The sequence below is a fragment of the Falco punctatus genome, assembly GCF_963210335.1.
Source record: "Falco punctatus genome assembly, chromosome: 2".
NCBI classification, from domain to species: Eukaryota; Metazoa; Chordata; class Aves; order Falconiformes; family Falconidae; genus Falco; species Falco punctatus.
The window spans coordinates 2,588,983-2,616,219 of NC_137581.1; the positions used below are offsets into that span (position 1 = coordinate 2,588,983).

The 27,237-nt window shown below is 51.7% G+C and overlaps 1 protein-coding gene across 1 annotated transcript in view; it reads left to right on the forward strand.

Annotated features, from left to right (window-relative positions):
* CLPB (ClpB family mitochondrial disaggregase) overlaps positions 1 to 25,328 on the forward strand; it is a 92,549-nt gene extending 67,221 nt beyond the window's left edge. The window contains exons 8-16 of the mRNA XM_080375443.1: positions 7,742 to 7,819; positions 10,134 to 10,189; positions 13,143 to 13,187; positions 16,300 to 16,461; positions 19,143 to 19,299; positions 23,053 to 23,126; positions 24,006 to 24,125; positions 24,588 to 24,692; positions 24,996 to 25,328. Coding sequence (XP_080231569.1) covers positions 7,742 to 7,819; positions 10,134 to 10,189; positions 13,143 to 13,187; positions 16,300 to 16,461; positions 19,143 to 19,299; positions 23,053 to 23,126; positions 24,006 to 24,125; positions 24,588 to 24,692; positions 24,996 to 25,247 — 1,049 coding nt within the window. The 3' untranslated portion in view covers positions 25,248 to 25,328. The remainder of the gene's footprint in view (positions 1 to 7,741; positions 7,820 to 10,133; positions 10,190 to 13,142; positions 13,188 to 16,299; positions 16,462 to 19,142; positions 19,300 to 23,052; positions 23,127 to 24,005; positions 24,126 to 24,587; positions 24,693 to 24,995) is intronic.
* The last annotated feature ends 1,909 nt before the right edge of the window (positions 25,329 to 27,237 follow it).

Genomic DNA, 27,237 nt, shown 5'->3' on the forward strand with positions numbered 1-27,237 from the left:
CGATTTGCCAGTCCAAAGCCTGAAAGCCTCTGGATCCTGTTAGTAATTCCTTGAACCACCCGTGCATCCCAGTTAATGCCTGAAAATGGGGCAGCGAGGTAAGACCAGGCTGAAGTCAGGGCAGAACTGCGAGCAACATGCTGTCATAAATACACAAACCATAGCGCTGTAGTTAACAAAGAGGAGTCCTGCGTGATCTGGAAGCCCTGGAAAGAGCCAGCTCTCCCCCTGCAAACACAACAGACACCCTCTGTGTTTGGAGAGTGGCTGTGCCTGGGGGCAGCAGCACGGGCTAATTGGGAAGCTTTGATTAATGGGTAGTGCCTGTTTCTGACACAGGTGGTGTTTCTGCACATTAAAGTGGCTGCCTTTATGGAGGTTTCTCTTATTGAATTATAGGGAAAGTGCTTGATACCCCAGCAGCCTCAGGATATCAGACCAAAAGGTAGCAGGAGAGTCTCCGTCCCCTCCTCCCCTGCTTCCCTTCTGCCCCATTTTTGTGGTTTTCTTTCAGGAAGGGTGAATTTAGAGATGTGACTTTTTCTTTCAAGCACTTCCTATCTATTTTAGTGGTGGGCTTGGCAGTGCTAGTAAATGCTTGGATTTGGTGATCTTAAAGGTCTTTTCCAACCGAAATCATTCTAGGATTCTATTTTTGTTACTTATTCCCAGTTGGTTTTGCTGCCACTTTGTAAACTCCACGTGCCTCCTGTTTTGCGCTCACCGATGCAGTTTGTTGGCTAGGAGACTCGCCACACACCACGTCTCGAGATTTACCGAGCCTAGCTGATACGTTTAATGTATAACTGCTGCCTTAATTGAATAATCTGATTTAATCCGTCACTCAGTGCATGATCCAAACAGTCTCCAGAGGGGCTCAGCCAAGAATACAAAGGGAATGTGCGCTCTGGGGTTTGCTGTGCAGCTCCAGGGTGGTGGGGATGCATGGGGGCTGCGACCGCCAGGCTGCTTGCAGGGAGCTTGCCGCAGTCGCAGCACCAACAGCTTGATATCTCTACTGCAGAGGGAAAAAACCCTTCCCTGTCATTTCCGAGCCCTACTGCTATCTTTTCTGCTACACGAAGCAGGACGGATGATGGTAGGACTGGGAGAAGGTGGATGATGACTAACCCATCCCAGCAGAGCATCTCTGAGGGCACAGGATTCCTCCCAGTGCTCCGACTGGGGATGGCAGTGGTGGGAGGCAGCTCGGCCACAGCTGAGTGGTGCTCTCCCCTCTGTGGGTATAGATGTTTGTTTCCTTTTAACAAAATACAAATTAAATATTCCATCTCATAATGTGTCAGAAAGAAACAGACAGGTATTCCTGTGATCCCAGAAACTCACGGCACACTGGATGCTACAACCAGTTCATGCAAATGAACAGCTAAAAGGCTTATCATTGTGTTTCCAGGGCACTTTCATAAATGATTGTATTCCAAATCTGGTTAGGTCTCATTTGGCTTTTCACTTGAAGCTGCAGAGGCACCAGGGTGAAGCAGTGCATGCTTCTTGGGGAGCAACAGAAAGCATCTCCTGTCTGAGGTTATATCACCTCCCGAAGGAGGCATTTTTTGAAAGGTTTTTGGTTCGTTGGGGTTTTGTTGTTTGTGATCTTGTATCCTAAAGATTATGCCAGAGATCTAGTACCTCTTTTATAGCCACATGTTGTTTGCCAGGCAATGGTCGCTGAGAGGTGGGGGGTTTGAAACCACCACTTTCCCATGCTGATTTTTTAAGTCTTTTGGACTGAGGTAATCTGGTACAACTCTTCCTGAAAGTGGGTAAGGAGGGAGGAAGAAAAAGTGTTGTTTATTTTTTAGTGCAGAGATGTTGAATATAGTGCAGAAAATCTACTTTTTTATTATAAAGGTACAAATTTTAAACACACTGAGCAGCCACAATGTTGAAATCAGTTGGTGTTTCAAAGCTGAAGGAAAATGGGTTGAGCAGGAATGTCATCCTGCCCTGGCCCAAAGGAAACTGGCTTTATTTTGGCCAAGGTAGGATCCTTTCTGAGTCCTGTGTCTCGGCGTGTGCGGTACTTGTGAAATGGAGGCAGGTAGCCTGCAGGTCAGGTCAGACTCTGTAAGGAAGCAGCTTTGCTCCAGCTGGAGGTTCAACTTCTTCCACATCCCAGAGCTACCGACAGTGGGGCTGGATGAGTGGTTCTTCAGGGATGTGGTAGACCCTGGACCATAGATGCAGAGCCTGGACGGAGGAGAGCGATCCCACAGTGGGTATGGACCTGGAGACATCACCCTGTGATACCCTGAGCCCGGGCAGTCTGAGAAGCACCGCTGAATGAATTGATTTGATAAATGGACATTTATTACACTCACAAATTGGCTGAAACCAATTTCGGTCACATCAACCCCTGATAACTGCTAGGGTATTGATTTGTGTAAAGTAATACAGTGAATTTATCAGTTCAATAGCAAGCTGAAGGGCCTCTCAGAGACACAGTGCTACAGTTACGCTGTTACAGATGTACAAAATAAAGTGAGAGCACTGCAGCCACGCTGGAAATGGCTCCAAAGAAGAAGGCCCAGGCATCACGAGCCTCTTTGCTTGGACATTGGGTCTGAATGTCTTAATGAAATTTCAGCAAAGCAGTGTGACCTACCTCCTTTTATTTATTTATTTCTGCCATCCCCGAAGTTACAGGAGGAAGGAGACAGCTTTCCGAGATGCATGGCACAGATTTCTTGTGTGGCTGTTGACAAAGTGGTCGGCATGGCTGGCAGCCACTTTCTGGGTACAAATCCCAAGGAGAGGAGTGCTCCTGAGTGCTTTCCCAGCTGACATTTTCATCCTTCAGACTGGCACTGGTGTCCTGCTCTGTCCTAGGATGGCATCTTTGTTCCTCTTGCTGCAGCTGAACTGTGTGGTGGCCAACCTAGGAGAGTCTCCTACAGCCATGGATGCAAGACCCCGGCGCGCAGTGGCCCCTCTCTGTTTTTTTCCAGAGAATTCAACCTCAAAAAGAAAGTCAGTATGCAAAACTGAGAATTTTTCAGGTTTTCCAAAGCTCAAGAGCACTGAGGCTAGGCTGTGTGCTAGAATATCTCATCACTTTAAGGCTGTTTGTAGAAAAGGTTTTAACATCTCATCACTGTGTTGATCTAAGTAACCCACTAACTAACGATAAGCAGCACCTTCCAGCTGGGATCCCAGACAAGCACTAACTTTGTGGAAGTTTTTTTGTGGAGTGCTCTACATCCTTGGGGTTGCTATGAGATGAGATGAGCATTTCCCCATAAAGTCTGGTATCCTGCTGCAGAGGGGAGTGAAAAAAGACCACACTTAACCTCGCTGCCTTCGGACCGTTGAGCGTGCTGACCCCTGCAAGTGGTCACTCCATGCCCTGAAGCAAAAGTTTATTACCTTTATTATCTTAGCTGAGATAGCTGCAGAAATTGTTGGCCGTTATGTTATTCCCCATCAATTTTTATAAAATATATCAACCCTGGGTGTTTGACCTCACGTTTGCTGTGATAAAGGGCACCAGGACAGCAGGATGCAGCGAGGCTGCTGGCGCTGGGATGGCTGCAGCCTGCCTGGGCTCGCCCAGACCCTCCTCAGCACCTCCGTGTCAGCGGCAGGGCTGTTCCCTCCTCTCCCTCCTCCTGCAGTGGCTGCTGTGTGGGGTGATGTGGCCTGTGGGTGGCTGGAGGGTAGGACTGGGTGCCCGCCGGGCTCTGCCCATGATCTCTGAGGGACCAGAGCCACAGCCCAGGCTGGTCCGTGGGGCTGAGCAGAGAAACCCAAGCAGGGAGAGGCAGAGCCGGACGCAGGCCAGTCCTGCAGCCTGGCTCTATGCCTGAGCTAATTAAGCCTTGACAGGAGTCAGGACTTATTAGCATGGCTAAGGGACTGGGTAATACATCTCGATTGCATCCAGGCATAAAACAGCCGGTCCTCAAGTTCCCACTCAATTCACAGCCCCTGTGCCCAGTCCCATTCTGCTGGGTGGATGTGCCCTGGACTTTGAGGTTAAATCGGGCTCTTTTGGCTGTTTGGGTTGAGCATTACGCAATGACGCAAACCGTCACCTTCAGACTGAGCTACCACCACCTTGCAGGAAGACCTCCCATCTTTTCCTGCAGACTCTGCAGAGATTAGGGACTCAGCCACACTCCTCTTTGTAAGTTGCTGCAATGGTTAATCACCCTCATTATTAAAAAAAATGTTCTGCCTTATTTCTAGTTGGAATTCATCTAGCTCCATCCCCTGGAGCATGTTAATTTTGTCTGCTAGATAAGCGAGTTCTCTGCTTTCTTGTGGATATACTTAATGACTGTGGTCAAGTCAATCCTCAAACCTCTCGTTGTTAACCTCAGTAGATTGATTTTTTCATGCAGTTTTCAGGCTCACTCGAGGCTTTGCACATGTTTTCCTAATCCTCACCAGATCTATCGGCGTCCACCCTACGTGGGTGTCCTCAAATGCAAACGTGAGCTCGGAGGAGCTTGGCCGCGTGCAGGTCTTCTTAGCAAGAGGAGCAGCTCCAAGAGCTTTGTGGTAAATTCATGTGAGCTGCATGATCCAACCACTGATAGTTCATCTGAGCTGCTGCTATTTAACATCTTCCCACCATGTCTCCTGCTGGCAGAGGCACCATTACACTCTCAGGCTGTAGGCTACGATATTTGGCTTCTTTTTACATGCAAAGTGGAAATATGTATTAAATATTTCCCGTGTTGGTTTACTCTCCCTGTTCCTGGAGGAAGACCCCTCCGTGTGCCACAGCTGGGATGCCTTTTCTTAGGGATCTTTTGTTTTCCTGTACCCCATCAGGTTTTGCGTACTGACTTTCTTTTTGAGGTTGAATTTCGAAATTCCCCAATTTTAAAGGTTAGTGTCATGCTCTTCTGCCAGCTCCACGGAGAAAACACCACAGCTCCCCACAGTGTCAGCCGGTGCCCCGTTCTGGGGAGACACAGGCAGCTACAAGCCTGGGGCTGAGGAACAGGGACAGAGGCTTGGTCCCAGGCTGTGTTTTGGTGACAGCAGTCAGAAAGAGAGGAGATGTGAGTTTGGGGATGGCAGTCACAAAGTGAGATGCGGTTTTGGTCCTGTGTTTGCTGTGGACACCACTGAAAGGCAGCAAACACAGAGCTTTGCAGTGCCACATGTGCAGCAGCTTTTAAAGAGCTTTATTTTAAAAGCACGGTCAAACTGTGGATCTCTTCAGTGATTCCCCTCTGTTCTTCATTCTACCTCTGATGCTCCTGTTTTCCTCTGCTACCTATCTGCTATCATGTAGGTGATCATTCTTGGGCATCTTGCCCATTTCAATCCCTACTTCTATCAGACATAACATGCCGCATATTTGGTCTCGCTGACGTCTGGCCATGCGCTGCTGGAAGAGCACACTTGCAGCTACCTCGCTTGGTACAGCCTCCCCATCACTTGTAACACCGTACAGTTCTGGGTTTTGTCACTTCTTACAAAATCTCACAAAATGCTTTACAGCATGCACCAATCCATATGGCAAGAATAACTCTTTTTAAGAGCTGTAATACAGGCTGTGTTTAAATAATGCAGATAAATCAGGAAGACTGAGATGTGAGCTTGTCTCCCTCTGAACTAGGAGCTGGAAATTCAGTATATTGCAGTGCCTCTGTGGTTAAAGCCCAGAGTACAGGCTGTGATCTGGTGACCTCTGCGCTCTGCTCTGGGGCCCTGCACCATGTCGTTTTGCTAGAGCCAGCTGCAGATTGGTACAAAGCTGTGGTCTGGAGCATTTCATGTCCCATGGTCCCTTCCTGGCTCCAGCTCGGTCCAAGCCCGTCCCTGTCCCCAGTGCTCAGTGGGAACCAGCACATGGTGGTGCACCCAGAGGGCTGGTGGAGCAGAGCGAACTCAGATGATTTTGGATTCCTGGGGCTCAGGTTTGGTTTGGAGGAAGCAGAGTCAGCATTCTGGGCTGCCATCCCCCATGAGCACTTCTGGTCTCAGCGGGGAAGAGCTGTGCCCTTGGGCAGCACCCACTCCCCTGACATTGCTGGAGTCTGTTTAAGACAAGCTGGGAGACAGAACCCAGTAACGCTTTCCTTACATGTCCTCATGTCCCTCTGATGTGCATCCTTACAAACATCCTGAAAGAAGAGCTCAGTTCATCCCGTACAAGATTGGGATCTGGAGCCCCTGCAGATCAAAATTCTGAACAACCCACAAAACACCTCCTCCTGTCCCTGCCCCCTTTAGCTACTGCCAGAACTGAAGTGTATTAGCCACCCTACCAGCCTGCACCCATATTTCATATTTACTGGTGGTCACTTCAAAATGTTTCAGGGTGCAAATACCCTGGGAGTCTGTTTTCCAGGGGCTGTGCTCAGCACGGGCTTTGCTCAAAGGTTTGTGGCACTTGCTTGGACTCCAGAGGAGGTTGGACAGGTATTTGGAAGTGAAACCCATGGAGGATCCATGCCACAGCAGGCACAGGAGATCCCCAGAGCTGAAGATAGTTGGAGGACAGCACAATACAGGGAGACAAGTCCCGCTGATGGGACTTGGTCTTCGCTGAGCCTCCTCCTGTGGTTGCTGCTTTACCCACCGCTCCTGGAGCATTGCTGCACCAAGCTGATGCCCGCAGTGGATGGAGGAAACATCTAGTCCATCTCCTGGTGTCAACCAGCCACCAGTTTTCATGTCCAGTCCAACCACGGCGGTATCTAGTATTACAATGCTAAGAATTCATTACTTAGTCAAAAGGCCAAGCAGCAACGGATGCTTGGTCTGAACCAGGGCAGTCACTTCTGTGCTTCACAGGCCAGATCCAGCCTGGAGGTGACTGTGTTTGATCCTCTTGGCCTCAAAAGCCATTCCTTATCTTCCAGATAAGGTGATGTTACTAGTTTGGTGTTCCTGGCATGGTGATGTTACTGGTTTGATGAACATGGTCACAGAGTCTGAGGCTGTTCAGTGGGGTTGAGGGGCTGAATCACACCTTGGGTGGCTGTGGACACCCATGGGGTAGGAGGCATCCCCAGGCAGATCACTGTCTCTCCTGAAGAAGGGGTGTGCTGTTCAGACTAGGAGTTTAGGAGGTAATCGTGTGTTTAGGTTTTCAAACCCTCCTTGCCTTTTGTAAAATTTTCCATTGGTATCTTAACCAGGGTGCCCTTGGATACTGCTGTCCAAAGAGGAAGAGAGAGAACCAGTATTGCTTTCCCAGGCCCTCTAGACTTGCACCAGTTCAGAGCTTTTGTGACCTTCAGTCACCTCCCTCTTTTCATTCATGTGTGAGAAATAATGCATAAACCTTCTCAGACCTGCTTTTTTACAGAAAGATTGTGCTTGCAAGCTGGTAATGCGGCATGCCTCTCACATCCTCCCCTCACCAGCCCCCATTGCTCCATCCATCCATCCATCCATCCATTCATCCATCCATCCATCCATCCATCCATCCATCCATCCATCCATCCATCCCTCCCTCCCTGTCCCCCCTCCCTGCCGTCTCCCTGGCAACACTGAGTGCACATCCTGGAAAACTTTATCCGAAATCTGCTCTGGGCAGCTTTCCAAATCCATGCTAACCTGATTAGGTGTCTCTGGGGCCTTGGCTGGCTAATCAAATTAGATAGCACTAATGGTAGCAAGGACTTTGAGTGGGTAGAGAGCAGTAAAACATAGTGTATACTTAGTGATAATTATACTTGCTTTTGTGTCATTGATTTATATGCCTCCCCCACACCCCCCGCCCCCTTTTTGTTTTCGTTGTCTTTCAATGCAGCTATTCGGAGGAAGGAAAATGGCTGGTATGATGAGGAGCACCCGCTGGTCTTTCTTTTCTTGGGATCATCTGGAATAGGTAATGTTTGGGTCGTGGTGAGAGGGATGGAGAGCCCTGTGGAGAGGCTAGGCTGGGCAAGGGGGCTACGGCCGGGCTGCTCCTCAGGCTCAGTGTGGGCTTGCAGCACTTTGCGCAGGATCTGCGTAAAACACCAGTGAAAGGTGCTGTCGTCCTCCCAGCTGGCTACCCAGTCCATCATCCTGCAGGGCAGCCACTGCCAGACTCCAGCACGCACAGACACGTCTCGTGCTGGGGCATGGGCAGCCTCACGCTGAATCATCCTGGGAGTCCGTCCACCCTCCAAGTCTGACAAAGGGGCAATTTTCCCAATAAAGGCGTTATTTTAACAGCCCTGTGCTTTCTAGCAGGAATGCCTGCATCCTCCGTAGAGGGGGTAATAGCAGAAATCTGCTGCTGGCAACCCAAATCTCAGCTCATCTTGCTCCTGTGGGCAAGGATTGCTTTGTAATGACGGGATTTTATTGACACCGATAATATTTGTCCTCAAGCTCAATAAAATGCAATGTTGACAGCTGATCAGTTCATGAAATGTACAAAATGACTTTTAGTCAGGGGGAAAAAAAGAAAAAGAAAAAAAAAGCAGCTTTAAAGTAACCAAACTGTGACATTTGAAACAACCTTGGTGCTTCTCCTGCATCTGCTGACTCCTGTGGTCCCTGGGAAGATGCCAGTGCTGGAGGGGTTAAGGCAATGGGACACAGGCAACGACTGCTGCCTGACCAGGCTCCTGCCTCAGAGCAGTGGCAGGCCGAGTATTAACCCTAAATGAGTTGCTATAAAGCTGTATAAAACCATTAAGAAATGTTTTTGAGACTTCATTGCGCTGCTTATAGCAGGTCTGAAGGCTCAGTGCAGTAAATTGTCAGCTCTTCCACTCCCATGTATTTCCACAGGGTTGGGGAGTTTTCCTTCTCTTCCTGCCATAAAAATTAATATTGAAATAAGAAAGCAAAGCAGCTGAGAATTCTGTTGGATCAAGTGGGTATTTTATATAGGGCCTGATGTAACAGCAATCGAAAGCCCGGGTACGTGCAAACTAGAATGGCTAATGCATCTTCACATTTCAGTAGGATCCCACAGCAGTTAAAGATTTTAAAGATCCATTCATAGATTACGTATGTATATGCAACGTGTAAGTACACATGTATACCTACATGCTTACACATCGGGATCTACGGCACAGCAACATCTGAAGCCAACAAAGCTCAAACGGAAATAAGATGCTCAATTTTGGCAGAGGTTTTATCTGCCAGCACGGGTTTCCGAGCACGGTGATGAATTCCAATTTTTGCAGTGCTTTTGTGGTGATCTAATTAAGTGATCCTGCAGATCCGACCCACCAAATCTGTCGTCACCGAAATGCAGCTGTGTCAGGCTGGGGCAGATGTGTAATGCCTCCAGTAAGACTGCACTGGGCTTTAGCTAGTTTGGTTTTTTAAGACACTTTTTTTTATTATTTAGAATAGTTGTTCATGGCATATCTGCATACCTGCTCCCTGCTCTAGCATGTCCAAGAGTTTGTTTTTCAGTGTGCAATGAAATCTAGAATGGATATCTGGGCAGTGCAGGTAGCACGCAGCCATCAGGCAGTGGGCGAGGTGCTCGTGCCCACCCGCAGAGCATCCCCTGTGGCGGTGAAAGCCTGTGCTTCGCCTTCACTGGTAGTCCCAGGAGCCAAAATCAGCCCAATTCTCCACCTCATAAACCCAGCATTTACGTGCCAGAGGGGTTTGCTGGCAAAGCCGGGATGTGTCTGACACGGGCAGAACGCGCCTGTTTAATTAAGCGTTTCCCTGAACGCGTGGGCTGGAGGGACAGGAGCTGGCCTTCCGTAAGCTGACATGTGTGTTCGTCTGTGTCAATGTGGATTTGCTCCATTACCACTTGTTCTTAATCCTAGAATCGTATGACAGTTGCCTTATGTAAATCAAAGACGGAAAGAATATCCCGTTTCCCTGAAATTCTCCTATCTAGCGCGTAAAAGGTGTTGCATATGAAACTTCAAATATTGAGAGTAAATATAGCAAAAATCTGATCTAACCACATCTTCTTGTGGTAAAAAATAAAGATCTCTCTGCCCATCTTGTAAGAATCAGCTATTAAAAATGAAGCAGCCGGCCCAGGGCCCTCGGCAGGGCGTTATCCCGGGGATCCAGCAGCGATGCCCTCTTCCTACAAGTGCATTTGCAGGAAAAAATAGGCGTATTGGTTCCAGGGGAGCCCAGCCCTGGCGTTAGCACAGCTGACGGACAGACGGCAGGCAAACAAACCTGGGTTAACACAAGGTTTTTTCTTCCTGTCTTTGGAACAGGTAAAACGGAGCTGGCCAAACAGACAGCCAAGTACATCCATAAAGATGTCAAGAAGGTAACGCCTCTGCCATTTTTTTCCCCATCGCTTTTTGCCATCCGGATGCTTTTAGTAACAGGTGGGGTTGGTTTCTCGATGGGGTTGGTTTCTCGGTGGGGTTTATCACCTGGTTTATTTTAATAAATGTGAGGGTTGGCTGCGCACAGTGAGAAGGGGGTTCTGCCATGCTAAAAAGGACCTGTGAAGGTCCCTGTCTATGTCACCAGGGTGTTTGAATTGTAAAAATCTGAACGAATTTAACAATACCTTGTGTGCCCTGTTGCATGTTGCTGTTGTTTTGACATCCTGTATTGTGACTGTATTTTTTTTAACTTCTGTTACTAGTAACACTGTAAAACATTAGAAGGATAACATTCTGAAAATCTGTGTTACATGCCCCTACGTGCAGCTCTTGTTGCACTGTGCCGCTACAGACGGTGGAGATGACGACGTTCATTTTGTGCTCATTTTTTTTTAGTGCTGAAGCGTTTGGGATCCAAACAGCAGATGCCATTTGTGTGGTTTAGTCTGTTACCCACTTGACAGTTCTTTAGAGAAGATGGTTTGGAATTGTTTCTAGGTGGTGGTGGCTTATCAGAGGGCTAGTTCAGGGATGCCTGAGATTTTAAAACACCAGGCATTTAAAGCCAGGCTCCCCGATTCACATTTGAGCCTCTGCCTGCCTTGAAGAGGTGTCCAGCTCTCTCCTATGGAGAACTGGGGAAGGTGCAGAGTTTGGAGCTAGGGAAGAGGAGGAAACACAAGCAGAGCTGCCCCCTGCACCGATGCTAGATTAATTCCTCTCCCTCACATCCTCCAGCAGAGAACAGACACAAGATAAAATGAGACATGTAGAAAGAAGATCAAAAGTAAAACAACGCTATAAAAATGGCTGTTCTGGCTTCTTTTCCTCATCCTTCTATAATTGCCTTCCAGAAGCAATAAATCCCATCTCCTGATCTCAAGCACCTTCATCCCCGACTCCCACACCTGGAACTGGTCATTGCCCAGCCAAACATCAAATGGAGAAATCATTTAAACGCTGAATGTTGTGTTAATTCAATAGCATGTGCAAATCGGAGTTTTATTGGTAATGAATCAGCTTGGCTGTCGGTGCTGTAACAAGTGGTGTGAGGGGGGGGTCGTAAACCCCACAGGCGGTTGCGGGGGTGCAGCAGTTCGCAGGAACTGACGGATTAAGAAAGGAAAACCCGTAACTGTCCCGTTTTCGTGCTGCTAGACAGGTTGCAAGGTAACAACAAATGCTAACCTCCTTATCCAACCTGCGTGGTGTGAACCGAGACAGGAGATCTGGGAGCAGGATCAGACCAAAGCAGAGAAGATCCTACAGAGCCTGGCTGTGCTTTGCTTGTGCCAGCTTTTTGCTGGGATGCTAGTGGGACGCTCCTCGGCGTGCGCACTGCCAGGATCGGGCCCTAGTCTTGTACACTTCGTTCCACCGTAGGCAGTTTGTTGGTGGTTTAATATTTTGCAGGGAAATCTGGCTCTTGTAAATTGAATTCTGTCCTAAACTGACCTGAACTCTTACCACCACCCTCCAGATACCGGCATTTCATGGGAGGGTGGCAAACCAGGCAGATCCTCCTGCTTTCCTCCTTCCCTTGGGAGTTCATGGCAGCACTGTCTCAGCTCAGTGCCGCAAGGCATCACCTGGGACCAGAAGAGCTCCAGGCTCCCTGTGCGCTGCCAAACGTCCCAGCCATTAGCTCCGATGCTGAGTACTCAGGGCCAGGTTGAGTGGGACTGTGGGCAACCTGCTCTAGTGCACCATGTCCCAGCCCATGGCAGGGGGGTTGGACTAGATGGCCACTAAAAGTCCCTTCGACCCAGACCACTCCATGATTCTGTGGTCCCTGCATGACTGTGTCCATGCGTGCGCAGTGTGCATGTGTCCGGCTGAGCCGTATACGCAGACGTGGTGCTGCGCGGGGCCAGTTCTTGTTCCCAGTCTGTGTATCCTCCCACCTCCACTCGCTCTTCCCAGTAAATAACCATTTCACACGGGGCTCTGCCTTTTGTTGGAGGATAATATTTGTGTTGGCACGTTTGCAGCCAGCCTCTAAGGGTCTTTAGCAGCACGGGGTCAGTGCCTGATCCTGCCTGGGAAGAGCTGTGCGCAGCGGAGCAGGGAGGTGCCGGCTCTGATGGGTGGATGCTGAGAGAGCTGCCATGTCCAGCTGGCTGTGCCTGTATGGATGCTGGGAATGTTCAAGCTTAGGCTAGCTTCTTAGGCAGTTGGACTAGGTGCTCATTGTAGGTCCTTTCCAACTGAAATACTCTACTCCATTCCATTCCATCCTATTCTGTTATTTTCCATTTTATTCTATTCTGTTCCATTCCGTTCCATTCTATTCTCCTACCTCTAGGAGCTAGATTATAGCTGTGAGCCCAGGAAATTCAGTGTCTGCTGTGCATCATCAGCTTTTCAAATGCAAAAAGGAAACTTGGCTTGTATCTGTAAATTCTCTAACAATATTATCTATTTAAGGTGATCACCCACAAACCTAGTTTACCTTGGCTTTATGATTTTGATTATTTTTTTTTATTTTTGCGGAGAGGCATTGTGTTCTAGTTGTGATTTATTTCTGAAAAGCTGAACCACAGTAATACCCGTTTTCTGTAGCAAATTGCAAGTTGCTGTTTCAATCTCATCTGTGTCACTCTGGCTCTAGCGACGAGCAGAGCGTCTGAAGCGAATCTCGTCCGGGGGCTGTGAGCCAGTAGTGGGAACTGTTCCTGGCTGTCTTTGAGAAACTGCAGTCATCTTCCTCAGAGCAACCTCTGGCATTTTGTGGTGGATGTGGCCACTCCAGTGATGGCGGTCCTTGAGAGCTGCACAACCATGTGTCCATCCATGCAGCCCCCTCCCTAGTTCTGGAGGAGCCTTCTAAATATAATGAAACTTGGAGCACATTAATCAAATATCACGTTAAGTATTTTTCTCTTTCAGGGTTTCATCAGACTGGACATGTCAGAGTTCCAGGAGAGGCACGAGGTTAGTAAATGGGCTGTCTCTGCTTCCGAGGGGTGCACCTTCGAGTTCAATCAGTAATTTAAACAAATCCTTGTTTAAAGAAGTCACTGCCCTTGTTCACCTGCATTTGGTCCCTGTCCTGGGCAGTGCTGAGCACGTCCCCTTTGCCACTGAATGCAACAAGCATCTCCTGTCTCACCCTGGCAGTGGCATCCAGGACCTTCCTGAATTACTGCCACGTTCTCCAGAAAATGGGCAGTTTGGAATGTCAAAGGGAGTGACAGAACAACAGTTGCTCCGGGTTGTACATTAAATTGCAATAGGGGAAATACCAGCCAAAAAACAAGTTTAACTCAGGCAAATTAGGAACAGAGACCAAACAACAAGAAAAGCTTTCACAGTTTGTCTCTGCTGGTGTGGCTTCCGTATGCGGTATTGACCCCTGGGGGAAGAGCAACTGCGAAGAGATCATATTGTGCATGAAAATCTGCAGCCCGAGCATGAGCCACGTGCTACGCGTCACCCACAGGTGCCAGGGCTGCCTGTGCGCCTGCGCCCAGGCAGGCACGGCACGGCCCAAAGCCCCGTTCCCCTCCTTGCCTCCAGCACATTGCTGAGTCCAGTGCAGGATGACCCCCCAGCGTGCCTCCCACGGGGGAAAGGGGGAGAATGCAGCAGAAGACAGGACTGTGGTACAGATTCCACTCCTTCCATCACACCTCCTGCCCAATTCTGGTGCTGCAGGAGAGGTGGGACGTCTCACCAGGGTCACCTTCCGAGCTGGTGAGGCCCTAAAGCCCTTTGAAGAGCTCTGTCTGCCCAAAAAATAGCAAGGTCCTAGCTGACATAGGGTCATAATGCTTTTCTTTTGATGGCTGTATAGGGGCCTGGTATTTTTTATCAATGCCATTGGTGAGGAGCACCCAAATCCACAGAGTGTGGGATGAGAAGTATCCCACAAGGGATCTGAGGATCATCCCCGTAAACTGCAGCTGCTCTATTGTTCTATGAGGACAGGGAGGAAGGAGGAGGAAGACTCACTGGCTGGGTCCTGGGAAGATGGTGTGTTGGAGAGGAGGAGGAAGGTGCTGGGGAGGAGCTCAGAAGGACAGGTCCAGGATGGGAGTACCATTTTTTTGCATTTCTTGCTGCCGAGGGCGGCCGCCAGCCTGTGCCTGGGTACACAGCAGGCTGCGAGCGGTCAGGGGTCAGGCAGACCCTCACACCCAGCATGCTGGGCTGTGACAAGGGCTGATTCAAATATTGACCTGGCACGAAGCAGCGGCAGCCATGGTATCATCATCAGGAACTGCCAGGCCCTCGAATGACCAGGGCTAGAAAAGGTCGGGAAGGGGTGTAGGAAGGGAAAATAAAGATGTGCTTGCAGCTGGCCTGATAGATTGGCTGTGATAGGGTCCTGCACAGCAGGGGTAAAAAAATAGATGAAAATAAAGCCATGTTGATGATTCAGTACAAAGAAAGAGGAGTTAAGAGTAGCAGTATAAATGTAAGAGATAAAATATTGTGCCCTGACAAAGACAAGAGGCAGAGCTAAGGGAAGGAATAAAGTAGAGAATTGTGGTGAGCGCAATATAAATTTTTCAAGCAAACGAGGATCAGGAGGTCAGCCCGGGAGACAGCGTCCTTTGAAGGAGCCTGAGGAGCCTCCCGTAGCCCCAGGCACTGCAAAACAAATGCACTGAATTAGCTGCCATCGGCTAATTTCTGCTTTCCCGTTCCCAAGTCAGCCAGCGGGACCCCCTCCACCTCGGCAGCCCTTGGCTGTGGGAGCAGGCAGGGGTGGCGGTGGCAGTGCTGGGCAGTGATGCTCGGGGAAGGGGGCTTGCAGCAATCCCCGGGCAGCCTGCCCGTATCGCACAGCAAAAAGGAGCTGCCTGAATGGGAGAATCACAGAATGACAGAAGGGTTTGGGTTGGAAGGGACCTTCAAGACCAGCCAGTCCCACCCCCCGCCAGGGGCAGGGCCCCCTCCCCCCAGCCCAGGCTGCTCCCAGCCCCGTCCAGCCTGGCCTTGAGCCCTGCCAGGGATGGGGCACCCACAGCTGCTCTGGGCAGCCTGGGCCAGCGCCTCGCCGCCCTCATGTTGGAGCGGGCCCGTCGGAGGCCACGGAGCTGGTCAGAGGGCTGGAGCCCCTCTGCTGTGGGGACAGGCTGGGAGAGCTGGGGCTGTCTCCTCTGCCAGCCCCACAGAGCCACACTCAGCAAAGGGGGCTGCACTGGCACGGCTGTGCCACAGCACACACGGCCTTTACCCTTTGCTAACGCTCAGACCATGACAGACTCACCCTTCAGCTGTGCTGCTTCCTTATCCTGGATTAAGGAAAGGAAATCTCTTGGTTTCTTGAGGAATCAGGGTTTTTCTCCATGAATTCCTTCTGCTTCCTGTACAACCAGCCGGCTGCTGACTCTGCATGTCCAGCATCCTGGAGAAACACAGAGAATTAACAAACTGATAATTTTATTCTTTTCCACTTCTATTTGCCTAAAGGACTGTGACTTCAGATGCACCCACAGACCCAGGTTGCTTGAAAATGCTCCAAGTTTTAAGTATAAACTTATGTGTCATTTTGCCAAAACATTTCTGTTGTCAGAAATATTCTTCTAAATGATCTTCTAAATTTTTAAACCTCATTTAAAAAAAACATAGTATCAACAGATTATCAATCTTGTTACTGACGCAGGAGAAATACTTTCCTTGTGGCCTCTTCCCAAGCTTGGATTCCCACCTGCCACTCTTAGTCCTTTGAATTCTTGCTCTTAAAAAGGCTAAAGGAGATGAAAATAGGTGCTGGACAGCTGGGATGGGTGGCTCAGACAGCTGCTTAGAAAAGCAGGGGTGGTGCCTTTCTGCCTGCTCGGGGCTGCTCCTGCAGATTCTGCTGGTTAAAGCTTGGAGTGAGGTAATTGCTCAGCAGGTACCAATCTGCATTTGGCCAAATTGTTGCTTATTAAGCTGATTTTGTGATACCTGGGGCGCGATAGATGTCACAAAGAATATAGAACTTTATTTGTCTGTCGCAAAGCATTGGGGCTGCCTGCTGAGCTACCAAGAGGGCTTCATCATTCCTGGCATCCGTGAATCAGCTTTCACATGTCCTGTTGCTTCCTCCTAGGTCGCCAAGTTTATTGGCTCTCCACCTGGCTACGTGGGCCATGAAGAGGGTGGGCAGCTCACCAAGAAGCTGAGGCAATGTCCAAATGCTGTGGTGCTCTTTGACGAGGTTGACAAAGCCCACCCAGATGTCCTCACCATCATGCTGCAGCTGTTCGATGAGGTAAATCCACATTTTGGGGTCAGAGTTTGCACAAGGGCTCTTTGGAAGGTGACAGTGAGCGGTGCAAGGGATGACGGATGCTGAAGGTGTCCTAGAGCGGAGCTGAAATGTTCCAGATCAATAGTCGCCTCCAAAAAAAGGTGACCCAACCAGTCAGCCTCTTCTCCATTTTAACACCAGGATGATGCTGAGGTGTCCTGCTGCAATAAATGACACCTTTAGTCAAAGAAGAAGCCAGTGATGGGAAGGTTGGAAACTTGAGGATGAAACCTGGGAATCGGATTGTCCCATGTCACTGGGAAGATGTGACGGTGAAGACTGTGTCATGAGGATACCTCTAAGGAAAAAGCCCCCCAGTGACAGCTCAGTGTCGGAAAAGGTGGGCTGCAGGTCCACAGCAGAAAGCAGGAGCGGTGAGAGGAGGCAGGAGGGCAATGGCTGTGTTCCTGTGGTGCCCTGTGCCTACATCCCATGTACTCTGCCTCCTGCACAGCACAGAGAAAATTGGCTCCAAGGTCTTGGCAGCAGGTCAGGGTGTTGCCACATCATCAGAAAAGCAGATACTCTGGGGACTTCAAAGTCCGTTGGTATCCTGATCGATTGTTAATTGCTGGGTTTTAGTTCAGGTTGGTTAATTTATGACTTTTCAGATGGCATGTGATTTGTTTCACACCTTCCTCCCCCCAAACACAAAATCATAGAATCAGAGAATGGTTTGGGTTGGAAGAGATCCAAGATCATCTAGGCAACCCCCCTGCCGTGGACAAAACTCTTCAGCTAATGACCTAGGAGGAGTCTCCAGAGGAAGCCAGGACACTCTTGGAGATGGCTGGGAGGAGCCCTGGGGGAGCCATCAGCATGGACCTGCCTCTAACATTGACAAAACTGCTTGGGTATCTACCTTGGAGGAACCTGGGGCTCCTGAAACCATTGTGTGTGCTGGGGGAAGGCCCATGCCCAGTAGCTCTCCATGGAAACTCCTAGGCATCTCCAGGACTGTGTTGGGCTCCTCTGGAGACAGCTGAAATCCTAAGTAGACTCCTCCAAGGTAGCTACCCAGGGAGGATTGTCGACCTCAGAGGCAGGTCCATGCCCGTTAGCTCCCCAATACCCTCCCAGGCATCTCCGTGCATTACAGCACCCGATCCCACTGGCAGCAGGAAGGAGAGCAGATACCCGCTGTCGGAGGGAGGGAGCACAAGGTCTATGGCTTTGGAGCCCTTTGCTGTCTCGGGGGGATGCTTGGCATACAACCTGTGTTGGGCAGCTGCAGCTTTCTTGGACGAGCTGGTGGGAGCCAGGGATGCGGATGTGTTTCCAGGCTCTGCATCTTCTGCTGAGCCCTCCGCCTGCTGCGTGCAAGCTTTTTGGTTTATTTTTAAGGTCCTGGTCTGTCCTCAGAGGCAACCAAACTCCAGAGCAACACGCTGGAAGGTTTTTGGGGGTTTTTTTGTTTGTTTGTTTTTCTTTTAAGGATTAATAACACAATTTTTTCTTGCATAGATCATTGCAGCAGCAGCTAAATGTGAAATCAATTCCTGTACCACACACTTGACAGGGCAATAACCCAAATGTTAATCTCAAGCACCCAACAAGGATTTGTGTCATTGTGCTGGATATCTGTTGTTGGAGACGTATTGAGAAAAGAAACCGCCTGGGGAGCTGCTGATTTTTTCCTTCTTTTTCTCTCTTTATTTTATTAATCAAGAGAACTAGTACTTTTGAAGGGTTCCTGTGTCAGCTTGGTAGGAGGAGGGTTGATGCCACAGCAGTTGGCTGCAGCAGCGGTTGCCCTCACTGCTGAGCGTGCTGCTGGGCTGCTGTGGTTTGGTTTGATGGGCAGTTCTGCAAGTGTGAGGGATGCTCCCTGTTGCCTCTTGCTGTCACGGCCTCTCCACTGCTTAGTTATAGCCATAACCCAGTTATTTCTGCAAGGTTATTTTAGCTTTGCCTATGTTCAGTCAGGCTCCTGGCAGTCTGTGCTTCCCTGTGGTGCTTTCAGACCACCTCTGAGCCCTCCCTGCCCATGGGGAGCTTCGAACTGGCTTGTCTGGAAGGCTTTGGTGAACATCTGGGCAACGCTGCTGGAGCTTTTCAAGGCACCAACGCCTGCAGTTACCCACTCTGCCCCTGACAACAGCCCACACCAGGGGTCATCTCGTGTCTCAGCCACTCCAGCACCAAGCGCAGCATCCCAGCCTAACCCACAACCACGGGCAGGGCTGAGCCAAGAGTCTGGACCGCCTCTGAGAGTCCTTCAAACCTCCCTAAGGGGCAGCAGCCTCTGTTAGAGGGGTGAGGCAGAGGCACAAGGTGACAACAACTTCACCTGCACTCACGGGGTTTCACCGGAGCTCATGTGTCAGACGCAAAGCCACAGCAGGGAGGTAGGCAGAGGGTCAGAGGCAGCAGAGTAATGCCCCTGCGAGGCATCTCTCAGGGCTTCCACCAAGTCTGTGCCAGGTGGAACAGGCTCGGACCACGTGCAGGGCAAGTTACGGCTGCTCTTCGGAGAGGTTACCCATTCAGCCTCCGCAGCTCAGCCCCGCTTCCGTCCTGCCTGTACCCATGGGCATCCCTCACTCTGGGGAAAACCGGGACCCGTATCCTTTCACCTCAAGTTTTGGCGGAACCCTGGGGCGCCTGCTCACGCTGCCGGTGTCAATTTGGTGTTGTTGCAGGGCAGGCTGACAGATGGCAAGGGGAAAACCATTGACTGCAAGGATGCCATCTTTATCATGACCTCCAACGTGGCGAGTGATGAGATTGCCCAGCACGCTCTGCAGCTCCGACAAGAAGCCATGGAGATGAGCAAGAAAAGGATCGCAGAAAACTTAGGTACTGGCCTTTCAATGTCATACTCCAAATCCCTAAAGAATCCACCTCCTTCCTTGCACGGCAGGCCCCTTGTTGCATTTGACACCAGATCAGCCATCCCTCTGCCAGGGGGAGCACCCAGACGCTTCGGTTGCCTCCCCACTGCTCATCCTTGCAGCTGGTCCGCACTGACACATCCTCCAGGCCCTGCAGCTTTTGGGCGAGCCTCGGGGATGCTCCTCTGCCAGAAGGGAAGGCAGCTGCCAGGTCTTTGATGGGTATGTCTGAAAAGTCATGCTGTTGCCTTCTAGGATGACCTGTTGCTGAGAAGTCCCACACCCCAATCTCCACCCTGCTCCCTCCTGTAATATCTCTGCTTTGGGCTTCCCCTATTCTGAAATCCTCATTATTTGAGATCACATCCTTCAGAATGAGATCACATCTTTGGAGAAGGCTTTCTGTCCACCTCCCAGCCTTCCTCATCCTGTGCTCTCTTCCTTTTATCTCCTCACCTTATCCATTCTTTCAGAACCCTTCCAAGTGTTTCCTAGAGAAGACAGGGGCTGGTACAGGTGCTCCTGTTAGAGGAAGAGTTTTGTTTCCTCACAGTCTTTTCAAAAAGGACTGAGCTTAATCAGTTTTGCTTCGCCTTGGAATGGGAGCGCTGGACCCACACATCAGGGTCCTATAGAAATTTTTTTAGAAATGTGAATTAGGTAATAAAAGGAGAACTGAGTAGAGTAAGGGCAGCCTCTAAGATGTGAACTAAACAGCTCTGGTGAAGGTAGCAGAGTCCCAGTTTGTGTGCAACCCTCCGCTGCCTTCACCAGCTGGTTGGTGATAACTGCAGTGGCACCAGGAGGCTCTGGGGACTGGCAGGTCTCTGCTGTGCCAAGGATGGATGGACGGGCAGGTGGCGATGTCTGCAGCAGGGGCCGTCCCTCTAGCTCTAAAATCACAGAATCACAGAATGGTTTGGGTTGAAAGGGAGCTTAAAGATCATCTAGTTCCAACTCCCCTGCCATGGGCAGGGACATCTCCCACCAGGCCAGGTCCTATTGCTACAAGCCCTTGCCCAAAGCCCCTCCCCAGCTTTCCTGTCGGCCCCTCCAGGCACTGGGAGCTGCTCCAAGGTCTCCCCGGAGCCTTCTCCTCCCCAGGCTGCACAGCCCCAGCTCTCCCAGCCTGTCCCCACAGCAGAGGGGCTCCAGCCCTCTGACCAGCTCCGTGGCCTCCGACGGGCCCGCTCCAACAGGGCCGTGTCCTTCTGATGCTGAGGACCCCCGAGCTGGACGCAGCGCTGTGGGGGGGTCTCAGCAGAGGGGAGCAGAGGGGCAGAGCCCCCTCCCTCGCCCTGCCGGCCACGCTGCTGGGGAGGCAGCCCAGGGCACGGGCGGCTTTCTGGGCTGCGAGCGCACATTGCCGGGTCATGCTGAGTCTCTCATCCCCCAGCACCCCCAAGCCCTTCTTGGCAGGGCTGCTCTCCATCCATCCTCTGCCCAGCCTGTACTGGGATTGCTCTGACCCATGTGCAGGACCTTGCGCTTGGCCTTGTTGAGCTTTATGAGTTGCACATGGGCCCAACTCTAATCTATGAAGGTCCCTCTGGACGATGTCCCTTCCCTCCCTGCCTGCAAAAATGTGCAGCGGTTTGCAAGCACAGACACTGGCACAGGGAAAGACTGTCTCCGTCCCATGGTCCTGTGCCTGTGGATAACCAGGCATCCATGAACGATGGCTGCATCCCTTGTTTTCTCATCAGTTTTAAAAAACTAATCAGTCTGGTGGGGGTTTAAGACCCTTTTACAGTCTTAAATGTCTGGACACTGCATCTTCCATAGGGTATCTAGCAGCATGTGCTGTCACGGATGCACCGTGTTTACTAAAGGTCGGTCTCAAGAGCTCTGCTCACCAGTGGAAATGCCCAGAGAAGCAGTGGTGTGCAGCGTGTGCTGCGACTGTGCCTGGGGAACACGGCCATCTGCATCAGCTCCATGGGAGCAGGAAAAAATGTTGGGGTTTGGTGCCAAATGCATTTTTCAGCTTCTTTCTCACTGTCTCTTCCTTTTTATTTTGAGAAGTGGATGCCAAAGCTGGCTTAATTCAGAATCTTTAAACTTCAATCAAACTAGGTAAAGGACAAAGCATGCCTGCAACTGAACTTTCAAGAATAACATTTTAAAATGCCAAGCACTTTTCTGCTAAATGAGGAAAGCATTGAATTTTAATTTCTAGAACTGTAAGGCAGACAGCTGCAGTGAGTAAACGGCAGCTAGAGAGCATAGCTGGAAAATGCATTTCGGCTCAGAAGCTTGCCCTCAATTGAGTTTCGTGGAACTCCTTGTGATTTACTGAGTTCTTGGCTTGGAGATGCTCTTTGAAGGCGGTGGCCAGGAGGTCAGCTGAAGTGCCTGGGTGGGCAGATAAATGGAAAGATAGAGGGAAGGAGCTGTTTCTGCAGCATCTCCGCATCTGGGAGTGCACGCAGCAGCGATTGCAGGTGACAAACCGGAATGCTGGGGGCAGCTCTGTCTCTTCTGCCTTCTCCAGCTCTCCTCTTCCAGAACGCTGTACCAAATTCCTGTTATTTACTGAAAACCCCCTTGGTGCCTTTTAGAAGAAAACAAAAAAGTGAAACGGGCCAAATCCTTACAACCAAAGACCCACACCACTCCATTTAGACTGCGTGGCTGGGCTGGACCATCCATTTCCCCTGTGCTGTGCTGCAAACTGCCACCCCAGGATGCACCCAAGCCCCACAGGCGTGCTCGTGTCTGCCGTGGCAGGGAAGGAGAGGTGATTTCAGAGCACACAGCGTCCCTTTGTCCCGGTGTTGGTCTGGTGGAGCCTGAGAGTCCCTTCTGCCGCTGCTTGGGGTGCAATGATCCTCATCAAGGCTGCAAAGCTGGGAAGGGCACCCAGCAGCCTGGGTCTTTCTCTAGCACCCTATGTGTCAGGATCCTATCCAGTGTGCCTTGGATGCGAGGGATCTCCCTATGAGTGTCCCTATGTGTTAAATAGCACCTGGAGTTAAATGCGGGGATGTGTAGGAAGAAATGAGACGATAAAGGCAAAGAGAAAAGTGCCTTTGGGCGGCGGACAGGTAAATCCTGCTTTTAAGCTGCCTGTGGAAGTTCTGAGCTGGGATTCGGGAGCCAGCCAGACCCTGGCTCCATCTGCAGTCAGTGGAGGGAAGTAGTCTCCAGCCAGAGCTGTGCCACAAACAGTCTGAACATGGGTTTGCTGTTTGCCGAAGGGACTGAGGACCGTCCCCGTGCCTGGCAGAGCTGCAGGACGCGGAGCAGCCCCCGGTGACAGAGTGCTCTGTGCATCAATTGGCACCGGCTCCCAGAGAGCAGCCAGCAGCTGGGCAGAGAGGACTCCTGCTAACCAAAACCTCTGTGAGCTGTGAGGCAGCTCCTGAGGGCGCAGGGCGGAGGGTGGAGGCAGAGCGGGAGCTTTTTTGCCATGCAAGTGAAACACGTAGGTGTAGGGTGCTCCCCTCGGGCACCCAAAGCATGCAGGGCGGCCGTGGCAGCCCCAAACCTGCTGTCCAGAGTGTCAAGCGCAGGGACACCCCACTATGAATGCCAACCTGGCCAGTGGCATGTGTGGAGGTTCCAGGTCTATTGTGAAGTCCCCTCAGGACCCCCACCTTCCTCGCTGCCCAGCCTCCAGCTCCTTGTCATGCTGCTTTGCTCGCCCATCCTCAGGAGCTGGGCGGACGGGAAGCCCGTGTTCCACCTCACCCTCCCACACCCTCCTGTTTTTCAGAGGATGTCCAGATGAGCGACAAGATAACCATCTCCAAACAGTTCAAGGAAAAGGTTATTCGACCCATCTTAAAGGTACAGATGATTTTTTTCATGGCTTATGTTTCAGGTGTCCCGAGCTTTGGTCACTGAGTCATTCGATACAATGGTTCTTCACCCAGCTGTCTCCCAGCTGTGAGATAAGCAACACGACGTCCTTTTTCAACTTTCAGCCACAAAGAGTCATAGAACGGTTTGGGTTGGAAGGGACTTTTAATTAAGGTCAGAACCCAGCAGAAATAAATAACAGCTTCTTACTCACTCCCTGTGCTTTTGTAGTAGTGCAGCAACATGAGACAAGAAAGAGAACGTGGGGTGGGAAGTGCTGCAGTGGGAATTTGGGGGTTCTCTGCTCTCCCGGGGTCACCATCTGCTCAGCTCATGCACTGCTGCAGAGGGACCAGGAAAACCTGACTGCAGCAACACGTCCTGATGACATTAAGTTTAAGATGTTTCTGAAGGACTTCAGGGCGCTGCTCACCTGGCAGTTCCTACGGAGACCAAAGAATTTGACCTCCCGGCAGGAGGCTCAGATCGGAGCCTCAGACCAGGAGGGCTGGCACGCAGCGAGGTGTCTTACTGTAAGTGGCTCAGGCAGGAGCAGACAGCAGAGGAGGCTGGAGCTGGGCTTACACTGCAGGAGAGATTCCTTTCTAGTTCCTCTTGCCATCTCCAGAATTCATTTCTCCTGTAAGCCATGCTGAGAGATGCTCCTGTTGACCTGAGATCTGGCAGCACAGACTTCCAGCTCCTTGGTGGGGTAGGATGGCTGCCAGGGCCACGCTACACTGATGCGTGAGCTGTCGGAGGTGGGAGTGATCCCTGGGGAGCTCCTCCTGCAGTGTCACCATCACTGCTGTCCCTCTCAGAGTCACCAACCCCGTCCCCACTGACTTTCACCCCTTGTCCCCACAGGCTCACTTCAGACGAGATGAGTTCCTGGGGAGGATCAATGAGATCGTCTATTTTCTCCCTTTTTGCCACTCTGAGCTCATCCAGCTTGTCAACAAGGAGCTGAATTTTTGGGCCAAAAAGGTAAAAACCATCCATGGCCTTAGACGTAACTTCTCAAGAGATGCATGAGCAGAGGGAAATCCCTGCCCCAACCTTCATCCTCCTGAGGTGGACACAGTGAATGTCTATCTACCTTGGGGCACTCGGTGCTCGGGAGGGTGTAGGGACCCCCTGGGATGGCGGGGGACAGTTCCTCCTGTGGCGGGGCAGGGATGAGTTTCAGGCCATGTTCAGAGATGTTGTTTTTCTGATTGGTCTTTGCACATCCGAGCTCTCTGGGGGACTAAAAAGGAATTAGGGGACCACTTGGTGCTTTGGTGGGTCTGGCCTGGTGGAGTCCGCCCTTTCCTCCTCGGCCGAGCTCAGGCCCAGGGATGCTCAGCACCTACCGTGCTGCCTGTGGAGTCCCTGCTGCTCAAGGAATGGGGTGCCAGCGTTGCTCAAAGGCATCGGTAACCCTTCCTCCTCTTCCTCACCTGGCAGGCCAAGGCGAGACACAACATCACCCTGCTCTGGGACAGGGAGGTCATGGATGTGCTGGCTGATGGCTACAACTTGCACTATGGTGCCCGGTCCATCAAACACGAGGTAAAGCCAAGGACAGAGCCCCAGTGAAGCCCACAGCATTGCCTCCAGCCCTGCTCTGCACAGGGAGGGAATTATTGTTGGGGTCTGTCCTGCAGAAGAGGGGCCCCACAGCTCCCAAGGGGAGATGTTCATGGTCTGTGGGAGGAAACGGCACGGCCGGTACACTCCAGAGACAGGGAATAAGCAGGGTGAACAGGAGATTCCAGGATCCTGCGCTGCCCCAGGGTGGGAAGGAGAGCTGCCTGGCTCCCCAGGAGGCTGCTGACAGGGCTTTTCTGATGGGAGCTGCTTTTCCTTCTTCAGGTGGAGCGGCGTGTTGTGAACCAGCTGGCAGCTGCCTATGAGCAGGACCTGCTGCCGAGGGGCTGCACCTTGAGGATCACGGTGGAGGACTCAGACAAGCAGCTGCTGAAAACCAAGGACAGCTCTTCCCCTGGAGCGGAAAAAACAAAGATGCCAACGTTGAGATTGGAGATAGTGGAGAAAGACAGCAAATCCCGAAAACTGAACATCCAAGCACCTCTGAACCCAGAAAACATTGCTTATTTCTTGTAGGCAGCAACGAGCACACTCCGCCCCACGCTCTGCCATGGTGCAGGCAGCACAGGTTGACAATAAAACCCCGTGAGACTGGGAGTGTGCAATGTGGCCATGTCGGTGAGGGCCGGCAGCCGGTGGGGCAGGGAAAAAGCCGTGCTTCTGCCACCTCCGCTGCCCCAGCGCCGGGCACAGGCAGGCAGGAGCTGCCCGCTCAGCTTGCACCCGCTTCCTCCAGGGTGGGCACAGGGGGCTCTGGAGCTGCAGCTCTGGGTGGCGAGGTGCCACGCTGCCAGCTGGGGACACGTAGGTGGAGTGTTCTGGGGTTTTGCTTGGTGTAAGAGAAGGTGTCAGAGCTTTTTAAGAAAGGGGAAAGCAGATTGCAGACCGTACGGGAGCCAGGGTGTCCAGCGCGGGTGGGATTTGCCGTTCCCTGAAGAGGCAGCTCGCTGGGGGGGCTGGGTTGGACTGCGGCTGGAACAGGGCAGGACAGGGACCGAGGGTGCGGCAGCTCGATTCTAGAAGCCACCAGGCACTTGGACTGTGTTTTGCCCGCTTCTCATTATTTATTGCAATAAACACGGTATGCACATACAACCTGCATCTGGCACGGGCCAGGGGAGGATGGGGGGAGCAGAACTGGGGTTTGCCCCACGGCAGGACACATCCCCCAGGGCTCCTGCATCTCCTGCTTATCGCCAGGAGCTGTGAACAACGCTGGGCACATTTCCCTGTCCCAGCCAGGCAACATCCCAGTGCAAACCTCTCACTAAATCCTCCCCGCTGATTTTCTTCTGACCTGCTTCCAGGAAATATTTAATATCTCAGGCTTAACCCAGCTGCCCAAGTTGTCCCCAGTGTCAGAGCTGGAGCAAAGGTCCCCAGCCCAGACAAATGATGGTGGCTCTCACTGGGTAGAATTGGCTTTTTCCTGCGTGTTTGTGGGTGGGAGGGTTCGCTGCCCCAAGCCGTGGTTGCCAGAACAGCCCTGGCCCCGTGATCTCTGCAGGGCCAGCACGCAGGGCACAGGGGTGAGGGGCTCCCCTGCGAGCGGTTTTGGGGTGCATCTTCTGGGGGCTGGAGGAGGGTTCTGGCACCAAGGGCAGCATCGCCTGGCAGAGATGACAGGGCAGATAAGAGAGGTTGTTGGGGGAAAATCCCATTTCCTCCGACCTCCATCCACCTCCAAGCCTTGCCATGCTGAGCTCACATGCGTGGCCGAGTAGTGTGAGCGATCCCCCCAGTGAGGGACTCGGCGTGGCGTCACACCTGCCGTGTCCTCTCCCGAGCAGAGCCAGCCCAGCTGCTGTCATCCCTGGGGATGAGGTGTCCCATGGTGGGTACTGGCTGGGTTTGGGATGCATGGTCACCTCTGGAGCCACCCCCAGCCATGCCACCATCACCCCGCCGGGAGGGGAGCCCTCTCTGCCGCAGAGACAGCAGCACTTCACCGAAAGCACCAACTCCTCCAGCTGGTGACGTGTTGCCAGGGCTGATTATGAAGAGTAGAAAACGAAATACAAAAGGCAATCAAACCGAATAGCCCTCCAGAATTAATAAGCTGGAAGTCACAGTCCCTTGGGCACAGGGACGGGGACGGCTCAGAGGTGGCAGCGAGCTGCTGGGGTCCCTGCCCGACTCGGCAAACTTGTTCTGTGAAGTCCCCCTGCCCAAGCATCCCTGCTGGCACTGCTGGGCTGTGGCGTGGGCTCAGTTTTGGTGGTGGCACTCATTTCTGGGGGGATACAGGAAAGTTTAGGGGTGCTGCCCTGACCTGCCTTTCCATCCCTGTTGCCTTTTCCTGCTGTGGAGCTTAACTCGGTGCCACTGCCTTCCACAAGGGCTGCAAACCGAGGGAAGGAAAGCTGGAAAAGCCGGGGGAGCCTCTGGGATGGCAAGCGGAGCTGCCCCATCGCAGGCACTTCCCGTGCTGGTGGTCCATGGGTGCCCCGCTCCTCTCAACCCCTGCCCAGGCAGCTCCAGGCTGGCAGCGGGTGGGTGGCGGAAC